This window comes from Lissotriton helveticus, chromosome 3_1 (assembly GCF_964261635.1).
Source record: "Lissotriton helveticus chromosome 3_1, aLisHel1.1, whole genome shotgun sequence".
NCBI classification, from domain to species: Eukaryota; Metazoa; Chordata; class Amphibia; order Caudata; family Salamandridae; genus Lissotriton; species Lissotriton helveticus.
The window spans coordinates 796,622,974-796,643,363 of record NC_136061.1 but is presented as its reverse complement, the minus strand read 5'-3'; the positions used below and the strand labels follow the sequence as shown (position 1 = coordinate 796,643,363).

The following is a 20,390-nucleotide window of genomic DNA, read 5'->3' as shown; positions in this document are numbered from 1 at the left end:
TTTGAGTGGCAAGATCATTTTTTAGGGTTTAGGGTGGGTATAGTTTTTTTGGGTGGGAAGGGTATTTTTAGCGTTTAGAATGGGTATGGGTCTTTGGATGGTAAGGGTATTTTTAGGGTGGGTGTAAGTTTTGGGTGGCAAGGGTAATTCAAAGATTTTAGGAGGGTGTGAGTTTTTGGGTGGTAAAGGCATTTTTTAGGATTATGGGTGGGTATGGGTTCTTGGGTAAGTAGGGTATTTAAAGTGTTTAGGGATTGTGGAATAATAGGGTGATATATTTATATATATGTCAAAAACATATATAAAAATATATATTTATGTGTAAATAAAAAAATAGAATTGGAGTTAAACTTACCTGTTCATTTTCTACCATGCATATGCCTTTACAATGCATGCTTTTACAAATGTAAGTATTTTATAAGTAGGTATGAACCCATTACACACACGCACGCACACACACACCCACAAGCACACCCACACCCACACACACATGCACATATATAGATTTATTTTAAAAAAGGTTTATACTTACCTGTAAAATACTTGCATTTTCGTGGTAAAGGCATTATTGGTTAAGGCATACTCATGGTAATAAAAAGTAATTATAAAGACGCTGTTGTGGGTTCCAGTGGGGCTTTCATAGTAAATGCTCTCCTTGTTTCGTCATGAGTCGGAGTAGATACACTTGAAGAGAGAAAGGACTTTTAGAACAGACTTTATTATGGGTATGCTGCCACATTCGTTCTGCTGTATGCTTTAATTAAGAATTATAACCACTGCTGTGGGCTCTAACAGTTTTTAATGGCCCCAAACCAGAGCTAAAGGTCTGAGTCACAGGCGTAAGCCTGTAATGATGGAGAGTGATGGAGATTGCCTTTAACAGCAGGTATATTCTGAGGCAGAAGGGATACTGTTGCATTAGAACATTCCACCCCCTAAGGATAGAATGGTCTAAAGCAAATAACTGGAAACCAAAACACACCAAATGGAATGTTGGAGCAGAGGGTTTATGACAGCTATTATTGGGTCTGAGCCACCTAGGTTTCTTCAAAGGAGCTCCCAACATGTCAGTGTTCTAATTAAGTGTAGGGTAATGGAAGCTGCCAATTCCCCTCCTCACAGTTATGGACCAGAGCTGCAGGCAACGGCAAACAACAAGTTGGGGGTAATTAACAGCCGTTAATGCCTAGCTATTAGCCCCCCTCCTCAAAATTTGGGAGCGCTGCTGGAGCAGCAAAAAACTCCTTCCTGAAGACATTACCCACTGCACTCCCATATCCTCTGCCCAGACAGCCATGTGTGAGCAGTTTGTTGTTGAAGAGGCCGAGGGTGCACTGCGGGAGAATGGAGTCATTCTTTTCCAATCCCTTCAGGTAAGAAGACAGTTCCACCTAGGACCCACAGCACGCTGAAAGGACGTTCAGAGCTAGAAAAATGCTCCCTTTGTCGGCCTGTAACAAAAGCAGTAGCCACAAAGGGAGCATTCCGATTGGTTGGTCAGCTCCCTGAATTACCTCCAGGATTCTAATATTAGGTATTTCCTCATAGACCATTGTCTTTTACCTTGTTAGTGTGCAGGTTTATGGTCAGCTGGCAAATGAAATACCAATACCTGTTTTTGCTTGCCTACCAAGTCTTTTAGGTTCCAGAGACTTTTTAAAACAGAAGTTGGAACCTGACCAGGGTCACTGAAACGAAAACAGTTTAACTGTGTACTCTGTTAACAATATCTGACATATACACACGATAGGGGAAATATATTTTATAACTCTTAAATGGTTCCTTTTTGTATAAACATCTCTTTCCTACATTTCATGTGTACAAATGTGAAAGGTATAGTGTTGAGACCAAAATAAATGTTTGCATGCCAGCAAGTCATCTAACAGGAAGGTTCTTTTTTTTATGTTATGTTATTTTAGGAAAATACATTTTTAGTTGAGGGGGGGGTGAACGCCCTTCTGAAGCAACGTCCACAATCCGTCAGGGTGAATCACAATAAGTCACTAATGCTTAACCCTCTGGTAGCATGGCAGTCATACTTAACTTAGAGGCAATTTGTAAAGTATTTATATTGTGCTCAAACAGTAATAAAGTGAAAACAAAACACAAGAAAAATCCCACACTAATTCACAACAGAGTAAAGTTTATTAAATAAAAGTATACCACAACAAAAAAAGCCATTCAGTTGAACCAGAGATATGCAATTTCAAAGTTTTAGATAAGCATAGGGCCTACAAGCGCAAAGAGCCACTTATGATCATCTGGTAGTGCTAGATCGGAGGAAAGTCACAAGTTCACGCCAACTGTGATAGAGCATGGGTCAGATGCAGGGATCAGGTTAGTCCTGCTAAAAAGTTACCTTTTCAAAGTCCAGCGTGAAGAGTTCTATTTGCTGTGAAGGAGGCCGGGAGAAGCAGGGAAAGTGTAGTGGATGGTCATTGCTGTAGCGCGAAGAGCAGGCCTGGTGTTGCGGTGGTTGTTGTTCTAGGGCCAAGATCCAGTTGGGCATTGCGGGCAGTAATTGCTAGTTTCACGTTGGCGGTCACTGTGGCTGTCGATGCTGTAGCATGAACTGCAACTCTTGCGTTGCCAGTTATCATTCGCCTTCTCTGTAGCTCAAAGAATCTGGTTCATAGGAGCTTTGTGATGGCAGTCATTGTTGGCAGTAGAGTCTTGGCACAAACGCAGCAGTTCACAATCACAAAGAGCCCAAAACTTCATTATTTCTCCCTTTTCGTTAAAAGGAATGCACTCTAACACCAGCCGAGGGTCCAGGACCTGGGGAGTCAGCTCTTGGGGTTCAGGGACTCACTTTAGCAGGGGCCATCAAGGCTCAGGTAGGTCTGTTTACAGGATCCGGTATGTTCAGTTGCAGCGCGACAGCTGGGCAGTTGCAGAGATGCCTTTGGAGCATGTTGTATCCCTGTAACTCAGAACAGGAGTCCAGTCAGCAAACCGATTGGTGTCCCTCGTTACAAAGAACAGGCCAAGCTTCCTTCCTCAGGCAGCAGGGCAGTCCTTCTGGCAGTAGGGTAGTCCAGTGGCGAAGCTAGGCGGGGGGGGGGGGGAGGAGGGGGAAGCGGCGGTGGGGGCGATCCGCCCCAGGTGGCACTAATTTGCAGGCGCCGGTTGCGTGGCACTGGTGGCCCGTGGCCAGTCCAGGATTTTGTTAGGAAGTCGGGACACTGACAGTGATGTACACGCCGGTCACACCCCACACCCACACGTGCGGCTGTAACTGAGCGGCACTACACACGTGTAGGTAAGTGCAAGCGCACATGCTTGCAAATGCTGCACCACCTAGCTTAGTGGTGGTTCAGCGCTCGGCGTACAGTGTATGTGGATCCCACGGCAGTCAATCTTATAGCGCACGAAAGCACTAACAATGAGGGCCCTGGGCATCTTTTTCGGTCAGCCCCCGCGCTGTACAGTAAAATATACTAGTAACGAGAACCACCACCACGCGCTCTCTTTAGTGGAGTCTCTGCAGTGAAGTGCGATTTGTAGCAGACAGTCCAACTGATTAAGTACAGCAGCAGTCTGAGTCTCACTTAGTTCGAGACCGACCACCACCGCTTCGAGATCCCCGACCGGGCCATGAGTATTTACTATATATATAGCGCTTACTATCCCTGACGAGGCGCTGAAATATCTTATTAGATAAGATTGTAGTAAAATACCTTGTCAGCCACTGCCTCGTCATCCATGCCTCACGAGCCGCTCACTTCTCAATCAATATGGAACAATAACAATATTATTACCGAAACACTATTTCCTTTACTTATGAGTTAATATATAATGGATTGAAAACGCTTTTCCGTTTGTTCTTTTTTTCCTCCTGTCAGTTTCTCAGAGTTTTACTTACACGCTAAGCACATGGTCCTTGATTTGTGACTGCTTTATCCGCTACAAAACATAGCCAAAGCTCTTTCAGTACAAACTTCCATACAACACCAGATTTTCCCACATAAATGTCAAGACAAAGACAAAATCCTGCCTACTTGTTTATCACAGGCAGTGTTTCACTCCTTCCACTCCTATTCGTTCAACCACCAGCACTTTTCAGGAGTTTTGCGTCCAAACTTCCAAAGTTAAGACAAATCCTAGAATGTTACTTATTATTGACTTAACAGCCTGTACTTGCTTAAGGCGTCCCAATTGAAATGGGGCCACTTAGCTGTTGTTAAGTGTTGGAGTCTTACAGCATACCTTACTTTTTCTTTGCACGTAGTTGATGTGGGCTAAATGTGTTTTTAACCTTTTCGAGGCTTGGTATTTTGGTGAAAAAAGGTCACCTACAGTGACAACATTGATGTTGATGAGCGTTTGAAAGCATACTGGGTGGGTGCACAGTTAAGCTTTCTTGCACAAGGCACACAACCAACTAAATCGACTTTTAATGCTTTTGTAAATATTACTTGTGATTTCAGTCATGGTAGAAGTTGAAAGTTCTGAAGCCTTCTTCCACACAAGTGTATATGCTTAGTCTACTCAAAGGTGTGCATAAGTCGGGAGAGGAGTTGGCCCAACGGCTAGGGCGGTCGACCTCGAATCTGGGAAACTGGGTTCAAGTCTCGGCAATGACGCTGAACATCCTGTTATTCTGGGCAAATCACTTAATCTTCCAGTGCCTAACAAAAATGAATGTGTCCTTATGTAATGCAACTGGTGCTATGTAAAGCGATCTGATACCCGAGTCGGGTCAAGTTCGCGCTAAATAAAATATGACCTCATTATAATATTTACATCCATGGGTCATTAACCTTCACTCTAACCCTGACCAATATTAAGCATTCTATCATATTCATAATAAGTATATGTAAGTATTCTAAAATGTAACATCTAGAGCTAAGTATGTTGAACTTAACCAATATTACATACCTAATTGTCACAATTAAATTAAAGAAATGAACACTTACCATAAGGCTAATGTTGGGTCTAATCCTAATCAATTTAAATATTTAATTATATTATTTTAATTAAATCCAATGACATTTAAAAAAAAAAATAAGCAGCCATTACCCTAACCCTATTCCTTGGGAAGACCTTAATACTAACCATAACCAAATATAAAAAATATAATATCAATTAAATAAAACTGCATTCAATTAACCTTTACATGAGGTAATGTTGCCTACTGTAATGGCAAACAAAGACGAAGACGTGGAAATTGTCGAGGTGAATGACATTGCAAAGGTGAGACATGGTAATGTGCTCGAGTTTAACAGATTATCTCCTGTGTGTGGTTCTGCAAGTCCAGGCTTATGAAATATTGTTAGTTACAACCTCAGGTTTAGCAAAAGCTGCTACATATATCATGGGCCCATTGGCAGCCACCGGCCCGTTACCACTGTGGCTTTGGTCATGTAGAAGAATTCCACCCCTGTTTCTGCTTCAGGGCTGTGAGTCTTCTGACTTACTCATGGACCGGGGGTATGTAAAGCATTCATGTGAATACTGGTAGGGCCACAATCAAAAGTAAGTGCTATTTTGCCTAATGTACATCAGTTTTCTCCTACTGGAACCCCCTCCCTCTCCCAACCCAACAAAGAAGGGTCATGTTTGCAGGTGCCACTTGTCGCTTAGGGGTGCTGACAGAGGCAGCTTGATTTATGGTAGGGCCTGCTCTGCTTGTGTGTATTGGTGTTTTATTATAAGATGATGTGTTTCGTGTGCGAGTAAGAATACACACAATACTATACAGAGCTTTTCTGGACCCGAAGATTTAGGTAGTGCGAGTATAGGAGTGTAAAAGACCTATTTATTAATCTCCTGACAGGCCAACATCTAATTGATTTGTTGCTTTTCAGTAGCAGGCTCATGGCCTCCTCAAGAGGCCACAAGCCTGCTACTGAAAAGCAACAAGCCCTCTGGTGTGCTTGGTTGGTAATGTAATGCCTGCTAGTTAGGCCTGATGTTACTTGTACAAGATGGCTCGCCTCTCTAGGCTCTGTCACCTCGCCATTGCAACCGGCCCAATGGTAGATGCTCCAAGTGGAGAAGACTTGTCTCACTCGGGTTAATAAATGTGTTTCCAGTGCTTTGAAGGGCAGCAGCCAGAAATTGCAATTTTCTGAATGTATGAAACATGTCATGCAGTAGGTACTGGTGCTTCAGAGAAGTTTTTTCTACTTATGAACTTTATGTTCATGAAATGATCGCACAGTGCTATCTTCAGGTGAATAGTTTACGCACTTTAAACAATTGCTGTGCTTTTCAGAATTAGTTGTGTTGCCAAGGAGCAGTAACTGTTACATTGCTTTTCGGGTCCCCCAGTTTTGAGTCTGCACTAATCCTCCTGTTCACCTTGTGTATTGTGCAGCAAACGAAAGACACAAAGACTAGCTGCTTGCAGAATGCTTACGAGTTCTTATTCCAACAATTCTGGCATTTTTACTCATAATATCAAATAGGTTAAATGCAGTTAAGGACCTAGAAGAAGCACAAATGTGGAACTGCTAATGATTTAGAATTTGGCATGTAGACTATTCCTAAATAAAAAAGAACACAACCATGTCACCCGGGCACTGATGCCCCGCCTCTATATTCTGAAGCAGTAAAACAACCAGTTCCAGGTTTTGTATCCCATACATGCAGCCTTTGATTGTAGAGGCACTTGCTACTTATAAGAAATGGTCACACACTGCCCATGAGAAATCTGTTATCCAGAAATGCTGCCTGCTCCTACTAAAATAACTCCATGTATCTGAAGCATTGATTAAAGCTCTGATAGTTATGGTCCTCCTCCTGTGACTTTGTTTATGAGTTCATCTTCTTTCAGTTCAGTAAACACTTTGAAAACCTACCTCTTTAAAAGGGCTTGTGGCACTTTCTTGTCTGAACCGGACACCACCCTCGATCCCATGGATTGGGGAACTCCATCAAATAGGAGGACCCTACCAAGATCAGATTGTTCTCAGGAAAACTGTAAGGAATCTCCCAGTTAGCTGGAATTCCTGGACTGAACAGAAAGAAAAGACTAGATAGCACCCTGGAGTGTCTGAAACCCTGCCAATCCACCCCCGCTGCTCGCCGTCCTTTTCCCCCCGCACCTCCCACCCTCTTCCCCCCCAAGTACCTATCATGGGCTCCAATCTGAGGGATAGCCCCGGTCGCCAGAAGATCTAGTTACGCTTCTGGGGTAGTCCTTCTTTTGAGTTTTCCACAGGTCCAGAGGTGATCTGATGAGTGGTACACAAGGTCCAATATTTATACGTGGTGCCAAGCTTTGAAGTGGGGGGACTCCCCACACTACCCCTCCCTACACCTGTCAAGGCTCCAAGTAGTCTGTACTGACAAAAAACTGGGATGTTGTGCTCCGCTCCAACCCTCCTGGCCCATCCTGCAACAACTAGTTTGCATTTGTCTCACTGTCCTAGAGGAATACGCAAAGGCCAGCTGCCAGCAATCCTTAGTCATGTGACCCAGGACACATGCAATAGGCACCAGATAAGACAAGAAAACTGAAATCTTCTAATAGGGGCATTTTCAGAATTTTGACTTAAAATCCAACTTTACCATTAAAGAAGGTTTTAAATTACAATTCACTTGAAGGTAAACATAATTTTCCTATCTGCTTCTAAACTTAGGTTATAATGTATTAAGTATAATAAGGTAACCCAGTGTTATCCTACGGGAGAAGTAGGCCTTACAATAGTGAAAACGACTTTAGGAGTTTTCACTACCCAGACATGTAAAACTTAAACCCACATGTCCTATTAATAAATACAATGCACCCTGCCCCACGAGTCTTTAAAGCCTACCTTAGGGGTGACTTATATGTATTAAAAAGGAAGGTTTAGGTCTGGCAGAAGGTCAAAACACCAGTTTAAAACCGCACTACAGGCTGTAGTGGCAGGCCTAAAACACGTTTTAAAAGGCTACTTTGGTGGGTGTCACAATGAGTGCTGTAGTGCAATAGTAGCATTTAATTTACAGGCCCTTGGTCCAGGCACTAACATTTACCAGGAACGTATAAGTAAATTAAGTGTGCCAATTAGGCGTACGCTATTGTACCACATTTAAAGGAGAGTGCACAAGCACTTTAGCACTGGTTAGCAATGGTAACATGCATAGAGTTCTAAAGCCAACAAAAACAAATTCAGCAAAACAGGAGAGGTAATGGCAAAAAGTTTGGGGGACTACCACCCAGGGCTTACTCGAAAAGCCATGTCTTCAGCTTCTTGTGATACTCAAGAAGAGAGGAGGAGGAGATTCTGATGTGCTGTGAGAGGTCGTTCCTGGCTCTAGGGTTCAGGTATGAGAAAGCCCAGCTCCATGCTGTGAATTTATGTATGTGTGGGATGTCTGTTAGTGAGAGACCAGCAGAGCAGAAGTGTCTGAAAGGTGGGTGGAGGTGAATGCGGATGTTAAGGTTGGTAGGGCCAGTGTTGTGGGCACCTTTGTAGCTGTGAGTGAGGAGTTTAGAGTCTGTTCCTTTGTGTATCGATCGCTAGTGGAGTTCCTTAAGGTGTGGTGTGATATGGCTCGGCTTGTGGAGGTTGAGTACTCATGCGGCTGCTGCGTTTTAGACAGTCTGCAGTCTTCTTGTAAGCTTGTTGGTAATCCATGTGTACAGGGTGTTTCCATAGCCTAGTCAGTTGGGGATGAGAGCTGGGATGATCATTTTCCTGGTGTTGTCTGGTAGCTACTTGACAATTTTCTTCAGCATCCTCAGTGTATTGAAGTAGCCTGAGACCACTGTGTTCGCTTTTGTACGCTCATGTCCAGTTTGTGATATATGATGATTCTGAAGTTTCTTGCTTTTAGGCAGGCTTGGGGGCGGATCCAAGGTCTATGAACCACCTAGTGGAGCCCCATGACCAGGTGTTCTTCCTGTAGACTACCACCTCTGTCTTGTCGGAGTTCAGTTTGAAACAATTGGATTTCATCCCAATGGCTATTTCTTTCATGCATGTGGTGAACATGTTACTGGTGTTGAGTATTTTGTCCAAGAAGAGCATTGGCAGTAGCATGTCATTGACGTAAATGAGAATCTTTATGTTGTAAGCTCATATGAAGTCAACCAGCGGGGTCATGTAGATGTTCAAGAGCATTGGGCTGAGCAAGGTGCTTGTGGGACTCCGCAAATAAGATCTTGTGCTTCAAAGGTGTAGGGCGGCGTGTTGGCGGTTTGGGTTCTTCCATGAGGAAGGAGAAGGTCTATTTGAGGGTGAGCCCCTGGATGCCTGCTTCTTTGAGTTGTTGGATTGGGATGGATTGTTGAAGGTTTCATATAGGTCTAGAAGTATGAGGGTTGCGGTTTCCCCCGTCAAGGATACTCCAGATGTCATATGCTGCTGCTATAAGGTTTCTGTGCTATGAATGGGTCTGAATAATGGCTGTGTGGTATTGAGAATCTGGTGATTGGCTGGGTAGTCATAGAGGTGCTTGTTGGTGGCTTTTACAAGGACTTTGGGTGGGCAGGGGTGGAGGGATATATTATTTTATATTTTAATTTCTTATATCACGCTGGACTCAATCCCGTAAGGGTATCTCCGCGCTTTGCCAGCCAGAACATTAACAGAGTCAATGAGATATATTAATGGGACTGAGATGCTTCCTGGAAGAGGAGAGTTTTTAATGCCTTTCTAAAGGACAGATGGTTGGTGGTCATTCTCACATCTGTTGGAAGTTTATTCCATAAAGCAGGGCCAACTGAGGAGAATGCTCGGTCTCCCTGTCTGGATTTTTTTGTTGCAGGGGGTTTTAGGAGAGCTTGGTTACTTGAGCGGAGTGACCGGCTGGGTTGATACAGCTCAAGTGATTGAGAGAGGTATTTAGGACTATCCCCATATAAGCATTTGTGGACCGTACAGCATATCTTGAAACTGATGCGCTGCTGTATAGGGAGCCAATGCAGCTCATCCAACAAGGGCTTAGAGGGAGTCCTTGCCGGTGCACTCATGACCAGTCTAGCCGCAGTATTCTGGACTACCTGCAAACGGCCTACTGCATCTGCATTTGCTAACGTCAGCAGGCCGTTGCAGTAGTCCAGGCACGCATCAGTGGGTAATTGGTGAGTTTGGTTGGGGCAGCTGAAGGTTTCTTTTGGAGTGTGTTGGCTAGGGGTTTTTGCCTCACTGATAGTGATTGCTTCTTCATAAATGCATTGGTGGGGGCAGGGGTTTGACTGGGCCCCAGAGTTTCATGATTGTTGTGGTTTCCTTTGTGCTAATGGTGTCTCATGTGGGGATTTCTCCTTCAACACTTGGAGACTTCTTGAGAGGGCCAGTGGGTCCTCTTGTGTGGGAAAGTTGATGCGTATGGTTGTGATTTTGCTTCTGAAGAAAATTTGAGAGGTTGTTGTATAGATCTTGAGTTGGGTTTGTGTTCCCAGTGACAGCAGCGGCTGTGGTGAAATTTTTGACGACACTGAAGATTTCTTTGCTGTTTTTGGAGCTGGCATTTATTTGTTTGATTACAGCCTTCCACTTGGTTTTACCAATGAGCTGATGGTACTTCCTCTAGGCAGCTTTGAAGGCAACCTATTCACTTTTGCAGATTCTCCATTTCCGTTTCAGTTGTTTTCGGTGTCACTTGGTCACTTTGAGCTCTTCTGCGTACCAGCTGGCTTGTGCCTTGGTTTTTGCTCTGTTTCTTTGTTTCATTGGGCCAGAGTGTTGGTGCAGTTGGTGATCCACTTGTTGAAGTTCTCAATGTTGCGTGCCAGGATACCTACGGGTTTTGGTTTATTCCAGTGTAGAGTGGTCATCAAGTCCGCCTCTGATAAGTTGTTCCAGTGTTATCATGCTGGGCTCGCTGTGAGGGCTGTTCTGGTTTGATGGATGTTTTGGGGTTTTGATCATGATGTTTTTTTTAAACAATGTGGGCTGGGTGATTTGTCGTGCACACACACTCAGTATACAGAATTAAACACAGCAATATCGTTTATTAATCGCATAACATAGAAGGGGATCTCAAGCACTCCCAAATAATTAATACAAAGTTCACTTTGTGTTTACTCTTCTGTTGCCCTCTATTTGCATACAGTAATCTGTAGTCTTTTGATATTTTCGCCAACACGTGTTTCATCTTATACAGTTAACACACCAACATACTTCATCAGGGCTAACCTCATTTCCACATCAAAAAATCAAGACTCCAAGTTCAATTGTTTGTATATGTCGAATTGCTTTCGGACAGTACCCCCATACATAAGCAATTCAGCGTCTCACTCCATGAGGACCGTATCAGCGTTATGGTTCTTGTGTTTGTGATCTGCAATTTGAAGGTGAGGTGTTCCATGTAGCTACGGCTGAGGGAGTGCTCTTGAAGGTGTCTTTGTAGATGATGGTGATTCTTTCTCCTGGCCTGTTTGGCAGTCTTGCTTGGAGATCTTGTTCCGGCGGGGATGGCGGTGGCAATGTCTGATGTTGAAGCTGTGGTCAGCCATGTATCTGTGAAGAAGAGGAGGTCCGGGGTTGCGTCTTCCAGCTGGTTCCTGATCTCCGTGATGTGCTTGCTGAGTGAGAGGGTGTTGATATTGCATGCTATTGGTGTGTGGGGAGGTGCAGGTGTGTTTGTTGATTGGTGTTTTCGCGTATGGGTGGGTGTAGTGAATATGTTCTTGGTTGATGTGGGCAAGGTGGTGCAGGTGACGTGGCAGTGGGTGAAGGTGAAGGTTTTTTCCGTATGGCGTGGTGCACCAACAGAGGCCTCCGGTTGTCAAAATCGTGAAGGACAGTGATGGGGTAGAGGGGGAGCCAGAGTTTCTGGCACTGAGAGCGGTCCAGGTTCGGACGGGGATGCCTTTTGTGCATCATCGATATGCCAGCAATTCCCTCGCTGTATGTCCATGGTATGGCTGTCTTTTAGTAGGTCCAAGGTGGTGGGAGACGTGCAGGGGACGGTGGGCGCGGCCAATGAGAAGTGCAACGGAGGTGAAGAAGAGAGGTTCGTAAGCGCATGCAAGGAGTGGGGAGAACGGAGGGAGATGCCGAGAGAGTGAGGAAGGGGTAAAGAGTACTGCAGAGTTGAAAAAGATGCCAAAAAGAGCCCAAAAAATGACACAAAGGCGAAAACAGGAAGAGAAACGACACAGTAAAGTCACAGAAATGGCACAAAGAGTGAGAGGAAAAAGCTCAAAGAACGATTAAAAAAGGCACAAAAAGTTAAAGTAAGAGTGAGAAAAAAAAGTAGAAAGTGTGTGAGAAGTGGCACAACAGTCAGAAAAAGAGAGACCTAGGGGTGTAGCTTCCATTGTTGCTGCAGGTGCACCAGGCCCAGCAGCCTGGGGAGCCCACTGTGCCTGCTTAATGCTGTAATTTACAATTAAAACAATAGTCGCCATATCCTCTTCCTCACACTGACATAACAGACAGGCTAAGTTACAGGAGAGAGAGAGTGGCTGGCTGGCTGGCTTGCTGGCTCCGCCCTCCCTCGAGCCAGGTCTGCAAGGGCGTTGACCAGTCGGAAGAGAGGTTGCAGGTAAGTCCAGTCGCTCTGGACATATGCACCTGCTTAAACCTTTGTTTTCACAAAATACATCTGGAGTGATCTGCTTTAGGTAGCACGTTAATTTCATACCCACATATCAGGATGTCACACTTCACGGTATTCATTTACAAAACGATACTTTAATGTAAATATTTAAAAGTTTTATGAATCGAGTTTGGATATAATACATTTCATATCATTAATGTTCTGTAGAATTGAAACTGCAGAGAACTGATAATCTGGCTAAATGACTGAACAGCTGGTGCACCATATAATGATAGAATATTGGAACTTGCAATGCAAAGTTTCTGCTATAATAGGTTATCCCATTCTCCAGCTGAAAACCTATTGGCTAAGGTTGCACCCTCTTTAGACAATATAGTAATTTTGAGCTCAAGCTAAAAGGAACAGCTAATCATTAACAAAGACAACAGGTCTAGCTGGATGATGACATTTTGGCTTTGCAAATGCTTATTTGGTTTGTGAACGACTTTTGCATGAAGACATTCATTATATAAAAAACATACATTGCAGCACTAGTCCTGGCACTGAAAGAGAACAACTTATTGTGTGGATATGCAGAGTCGGGTAAGCCAAGATTTGAAGTGTCGTAACCCTGTTCCCAAGCGCTATACTGTGGTGGTGGTGTGTGTAAGCAAAATATGAATGACACTGCAGCAGACAAATAGATGAAGAAAGCTGACTGATAGGTCTGTAAGTAACCATGTGGAGCATATATATTTTTATTGATAACAAAATGTCTTGGCTAATGTGTGCTGTGCAGATTAACCTAGGGAGTGTATTTTTTTTTACTGCAAATGTATTTCATGCCGTGTTATCCATCATATAGATGGCATACAAAGCGCACTCTCCCCCCAACGCCTTAAAAGGCCCCCTCTCAAATTAAACTCCAGAGCCTTGTTTGATTTTCTGCAGTGTGCATATTTATTAAAACAAGTTAACAGGTCAATTACTTCATTGACCTCCATTTCTTTATTTTAAAGTCAAAATTATTTTTCACATCACAGTATTAAGATACACACACTTATATACATATTCACTCTTTTACAGCCCATTCTCCAATGGGCTTTTGGTTTACCCTCGGGTTGCGCCAGCAGGCCACAACCAAGTTAGCCTGCTCTCCTTAAGTTAACCACCTTCTGGTCAACAGAGCCGCAGGTGAATAATCTGCCACCACTTGTGGCAACCAGCGGCTTCCAGGGTAGGGCTAGAGAAGCCAGGGCCACCAGCAGGTCAGCCCCAACTCTCCCGCCAGCCCGGAGCCCATGATGATTTAGAAACCTGTTCAGAGGTAAAACTGGCACTGCCCAAAGAAGTTCCTGTGATATTCTTGTCCGGGACCCCGCTGCCGCCCCTGCCTGAAGCCTTACTTTTGGGGTGGGTGGGTGGTTGACTTCCTTCTGCGACGTCCGACTCCTGGGCGGTCAGCAGACAAAGAGGGGGTCCCTAAGATGGTCGCTGGCTTTTAAGCCTCGCGCCCTCTGACTGCATCCGGGGCACTAGGACGTGTTTACATCCGCCCCCTTACTTTCACTTCCGGGTCGGGTGACCCGGAAGTGATTCCTTAATAGTACGGCCCTTTGGCTGCCACTAACGGCGCCACGCCCTTAAGGGGGGTGGCGCCTTGCATTGTACGGGTTGTCTACAAAACCTCTCTGAGGAAAGCAACATTCCCGAATACTATTTTGATTCTCGAAAGACATTGTAAAAACTTTGTATGGCTTTTACTATTAGGAATGTTTTTCTGATATTACTTGTTTTTATTTAGGCATCATTCACCAATGTCCCAGCAAAAGATAAGCCAAAGACCCTCCAGCATGGTCAGTGACTCATCCACGGCAATAACTACTGGCACGTCCACAACAGATGCAAAATCCATCTCAAAGGTAAGAAGAAGACAATTGGAATATTTGCAATTTATTTGTATTACAGTTATGATGTATCCAACAAAAATATTATTTGTTCATGTGTTTGATGACAAGAACGATTGACAAGTTAGTATAAGTAGCTCTATTGCTCACACAAGAACATTCATTCTTTTTAACTTCAAATTTCACATTTTGAAGACTTGGAACTCTTTGTTCTTTAAATCCACCTTGGCTGGTGGACTCGCTGACCATTGTGGTGGATCACCATGGGATTACATCACGAAAGGAATGTTTTCGTTTTCCTAAAGATGTTGAATTTATCCAACTACCACTTATCTAGTGGTCCTGAGATCCGTGGTGGTGGTGGGCACCTTGTTAAGATGAATCTTTTGAAACTTTTGTCTTATTTACATGGAAGAATCATGGTAACACATCATAAAGACTTATTGCTTAGACTGAAGATATTTCATTACTTCTTTTTGTACTATAATTTAGATAAGGCTCATGCAGAAATTATGTTATTTTCAAGTGACAGAACCATTCTTTGTCCACCTTATATTTGAAGGCAACAGAACCTCAGAATATCATGTCTTATGTATATTTCTGACCTTAAACACAATTTAGGAAGTTGACTTTAAAAAGAGGATCAGAAAAAAGGCCTTATTTAGACCTCAGACAGTCCTCCGGTCCACCAGGGGGATGAGTCATGATCTCCTCTAGCCTGGTAGAGAGCCATTCTGCTTATTTAGAGATCTCACCTCTTGGCAAGGATCTCTATGCTGTGAAGGAAGCCACTGACCCAGCGGCTCCCATCTAGGAGTTCCTGTTGAATTGGCGGAAGTTGACAACTTCGTGTTACTCTTGTGATGCAGTGTTCCGGCCGAATTCAGCCAATCGCCGAGTGGGGGATATTTTCCCTGGAGGCTCCAAAAATACGAGCAAGATGCTGTGTCCTTTAGTGACATTTTGTAACGTGGGCGGTCACTATCAGAGGGCTGCTTCTCATGTAGATTTGCTGGCACTTGAGTAGATTTTTGACTCGAGCAGCAGCAAAATGAAGTCGAATGGCCACACGCTCTTGCGCACCACATGGTACCTCTCCTGCTGATTTTTCAGCGTTGCTCCTGTTACTGGTGCTAAATTGCAGCACGGGCAGCACAACATGCATATTTCTGCCCATTGGCGAATCTTACAGAGCTTTTATGTAACTCCACGTATTTCCATAGAGTGAAACTCCGCGAGTTTCACCCACCCCATCTCCCTACAGATTTGCCAAGCAGGTGCAATGTTTACAGCGCACCCTCAGCAACTTCTTTTTTTTCGTTCTGAAAAAACAAAATCGTAAGATGTGGAATTGTTTTTCTGAACAGAAGTAAATGACCCAACGTTCAGGGAGCTTTTTTCATGCACAATGATGTGAGTTATTATTTTTTTTCACAACTAGTACCACAGTGTCAGGGTAAATGAGTGAATGTCAGATCACCTTAAATTGGGGGGGATCACCGTCACTGCAGCCTATCTGTTCTCTACTGGATGGAGTGCGGGGATTGGCATTACTGTCTTTAGAGCCAACAAAGGGTTCTCTGATGGTTATTCTGTGATTTCCCTAACTCCTAAATAGAGAGGTGGAATGGTGAGTCTGGAAACTGGAGGAGGATCGATGGTTTGCAGCTCTCTCTGCTCCACCTAACCATAAATGAGGCCCCAACTCTCTTTGTGAAGAAGACTGGTTCAGATGACAATATTTTACATTAAGTGCTATTCACCTATGGATTAAATTCTGGTTGGCAAGACATTTGAGGTGATCCCTTCTCGTCTACTTCACACAAGTTAAGAAATTAATTTGGTGATGAATGTTCATACTTTAAAGGTCATGAGTTACTACACTACATTGACCCACTTTAATGCTGTGCGTTTCACAGAAAGGAACATTGTCCTTATAACTTGTTAGGTTTCACCTGCACAGCGCTTGGGCTGTGCTTGAGAAATCTACTTTTCTTAAAACTTAAAAGGGACTTGGCCTCCTCTCTTTCCTGCCTTCTCATAAGTTCCTGTGTGTGCTACTTACTTTTCCTCCATTTCTATTGGCTGTAGCATATTTTCCTGCATTTACCAATGCTTGTCCCTCGTCTGCTTATCTTACCTTGACCTTTGCACGAAGCCCCAACATTCTGTAAATAGTAAGCGGGGCACTGCTAAAGGCACCTTGCGAGCAGGGGTTCTATGGACCCAGAGATTTGCTTTCCAGCATTTTGTTTAAAAAATCTTCCAGCAGTAATGAAAACAAAGCGATTGAGGTGAGCGCTGCAGTGCACTTTTGAAAAGAGCACAGGCAAACCAAAAGCTTCCTTTTTAAATATCACGAGTGGCAGACAGTAAACATTCTGAAAATGATGTACAAGTACTGATTCAAAGTTCGGAAAGAAATGCTGAAACATTTAAATTGACTGCCAGCGATTAGACTTTGTTGGGTGAAAGGAGACAGGAAGTCATAAAAGAACACATAAAGGAAAGCACAGTGCTCACTAAGCCATCAACAAGAGAGATTTAAGGTTTTTTAATGCTGAAAGGTCAGATGCTGATAATGACTGTAAAGGAAAATAGTTGGTTTTAATTGCACTTTATTGCAAGTGATTGCCTTATAAAAACGGAAAACATTTGTAACATATGAAAAGACTACGAAGAAAAACTACAAGAAAAGGAGTATCTCTTCTATGTCTATGTGACTGGCCTCACTTGTGGAGAGCATTTATAAATTGGGAAACTGTCATTTTCCCTCAGGTTGACAAAGGCTGTAGGTTCAGCTGGAACACGTTTCCTGTCTTATCCTATCTGAAACAAAAAGCAGTATATATATATATATATATGTATATATATATATATATTACCTACTGGCGGTCGCCAGTAGGTATATATAGTTAGGATTTTTTTCCTATGGGATTTTTGAAAATTCTATGTTGAATAACTTTGGCGTTTGAGGATGGAATTGGCTGAAATTGTCAGGAAAATGGAACATTTTGTTTCTGAGCAGCCCCTGAAAATGTGGGGGGGTTTCGTCAAGGGGGGGCCGAGAAAAAAGGGGGGTCCCAAAACACGTTTTTCCCATGCAATTTTCCATAGGGCGGTTGGACTCACTTTTAGCTCGAATGGCTGAATGGATTTCCACGAAACTTGGCAAAATTGTAGATATTGTTTGCCCGATGTGCCTTTGCTAGGTCTCAATATATGTGCTCCAGTGGATTTTGATAAATTAACGTTCAAAAAAATATATATATCTGTAACAGCGCTCCGGTTAGCGCCCCGGTTCGCGTACCTGACGCGTAACGGAACTTCGCGAAGCGAAGCTGATTGGCTCTCCGGTGTCTGTCAACATTCTAAACAGTCCGGAGCGGCCGCCATCTTGTCTCTCGGTAGGATCGAGAGACAAGAGGTGAAGAAAAACGAAGGGGGAAATTAATGAAAGGGGGCAAGGTAGACCCCTCCTGACCCCCTAGGATTGATGAGGGGGCTATTAAAGGGTCCCGCAGGGCAAAAAATAAAAAAAACAAAAAAAAATAATTTTTTTCGCGGTAGAGGCGCTACCCGGTACGCGAACCGGGTAGCTAACCGGTAGCGTAACGGGAGTCCGCCATCTTGTGTTTCGGTCGAATTTAATCACAAGATGGAGGAAAAACAATGTGGGAAATGGGTATAAGGGGGCACGGGAGACGTATCCTGACCCCCTAGGTTTTCTGAGGGTGGCTGAGGAGGCCCATATGTGCGAAAAAAACAACACATTTTTTTCAAATTTTCGCAAAGTTGCGCAAACGGAACGTTTACCGGTTCACGGACCGGGTCGCGGCACCAAATTGAGCTAACGGGAAGCTACCCGGTGCGCGGACCGGTAGCAAAACAAAAAAATTTTTTTTAAAAAAATATATACATAAAAAAATTGTATTAAAAACATACAAAATATATTTTTCGATTTAAAGAATACATTTTAAAGCTTTTGATATTTGCTATTAAAAAACCATTGAAATTCACTGAAAAAACCATAGGTTATAGACCATATATAGTTAGGAATTAGCATTTACAAAACCTTGAAAATTCACTGAAAAAACCATAGGTTATACACCATATATAGTTAGGAATTAGCATTTACAAAACCTTATTTTACTCACACAAAACCATTGAAATTCGCATATATAGTTAGTTGCACTAACTATATATCGCGCACCCGCAATCCACTGCTGATCATGTCACATATTACATCATTCATGACATGGTCAGTGACATCACTGATGACATCACTGATGACATCTCAAATGATATCACTGATGACATCACTGATGACATCTCAAATGACATCACTGATGACATCTCATTTGACATTACTGATCACATCACTGATGACATCATTCATGTGATAATACGATGAACCTCTTCAGACTCTAATATAACCTTAGATACACTCAGTGTAAACAGACACTCACAGACTGTCACTCATCCATTGAGTTACACACACACCTAGTCAGTCATGCAAAGAATCAATCACACCTCCATTTTCTCAACTATACAGTTATACACACCTTACTTATTCAAACATATACTAACACATATTTACTCTCTTATACAATCCCGGATACAAGTTCACAATGATCCATACAGCCACTCACACATTCACTGGCTCTTATGCACAGTTATTTATATATGTCAACTCTCAAATGTACTGTGTTTTACATATGTACTTACTTTGACATGTAGCACTGAGATATCCATTCACTCACCAATACACTCATGCACACAGTCAACCGCCCTTACAGCTGTTTCCACATGCACTTTTGAACCCATACATCTAGTGAATCAACTGCTCACACATCTATGCACAGAGTCATACACCTCCCAGCCACCCACACACACACTCAGTCTCCCATACAAATACTTGGGCAACCAATCAATAACCCATATAGTTACTCATATAGCTACTGATCAACACATGCAGCAGTTTACAGAACAACAGATATAATGATGCACAAATTAAGACAGTTTAGTCACTAACCCATGCACTCAGTGAGACACATTTAATCACTCACTCATACAGTCAGTCATGCACCTACTAAATCCTTCATCCAGACACTTATAAATCCACTCATTCTTCAATATGTAAAACATATTTTAACTTTACAGAAACATACAGTCACTGGATGTTGTCATCAGTGATATCATCAGTGATGTCATTTGAGATGTCATCAGTGATGTCATCAGTAATGTCATTTGAGATGTCATCAGTGATGTCATCAGTGATGTCACTGACCATGTCATGAATGATGTAATATGTGACATGATGCGCGATATATAGTTAGTGCAACTAACTATATATGCGAATTTCAATGGTTTTGTGTGAGTAAAATAAGGTTTTGTAAATGCTAATTCCTAACTATATATGGTGTATAACCTATGGTTTTTTCAGTAAATATGTCAAAACAAAACCCTTTCAGGCATAGAGTGACGCATAAATTATGCAAAAAAGTAGGAGAGAACTCTGGGTAGGTCTCAGTTTAGGTGGAAAGCAGCTCCTGTTAGAGCACTCTCAACACCAGCGACACTCTAGATCTGCTCACCTCAAATGTCTGTTTTTCTATCAAAGTTTTTAAGCATAGGATTAGACAGTGCTATCCATGCCGAGATAGAAAATGACAAAGTCTTTCGCCATTTAAACAGCAAAGTCTTTAAGCATAGGACTAGTACAGTGCAGTCCTTGCCGAGCTGTCTAATAACAAAAGCCATTTATCACTCCAGGCACAATATTACAGCTTTGAATTGGTAAAATACCAACTCAAGCCAACTTGAAATGAATAAAAGCAACCCCTGACACAGTGTTTCGCTCTAATTAGAGCTCTTCAGAGAGGTATAGCTTTGTCCAGACACAAGGGAGCACCCAGTATTAAGTCAAAACAAAACCCTTTCAGGCATAGAGTGACGCATAAATTATGCAAAAAAGGAGAGAACTCTGGGTAGGCCTCAGTTTAGGTGGAAAGCAGCTCCTGTTAGACCACTCTCAACACCAGCGACACTCTAGATCTG

The 20,390-nt window shown here is 43.0% G+C and overlaps 1 protein-coding gene across 7 annotated transcripts in view; it reads left to right on the top strand.

Moving 5' to 3' along the window:
* Nucleotides 1-20,390, top strand: part of PLEKHA7 (pleckstrin homology domain containing A7) — a 988,577-nt gene that overhangs the window by 566,058 nt on the left and 402,129 nt on the right. For all 7 annotated transcript variants that reach the window (XM_078681034.1, XM_078681032.1, XM_078681039.1 and 4 more), the window contains one exon: nucleotides 14,228-14,345. In XM_078681034.1, the coding sequence (XP_078537160.1) occupies nucleotides 14,228-14,345 (118 nt within the window). The remainder of the gene's footprint in view (nucleotides 1-14,227; nucleotides 14,346-20,390) is intronic.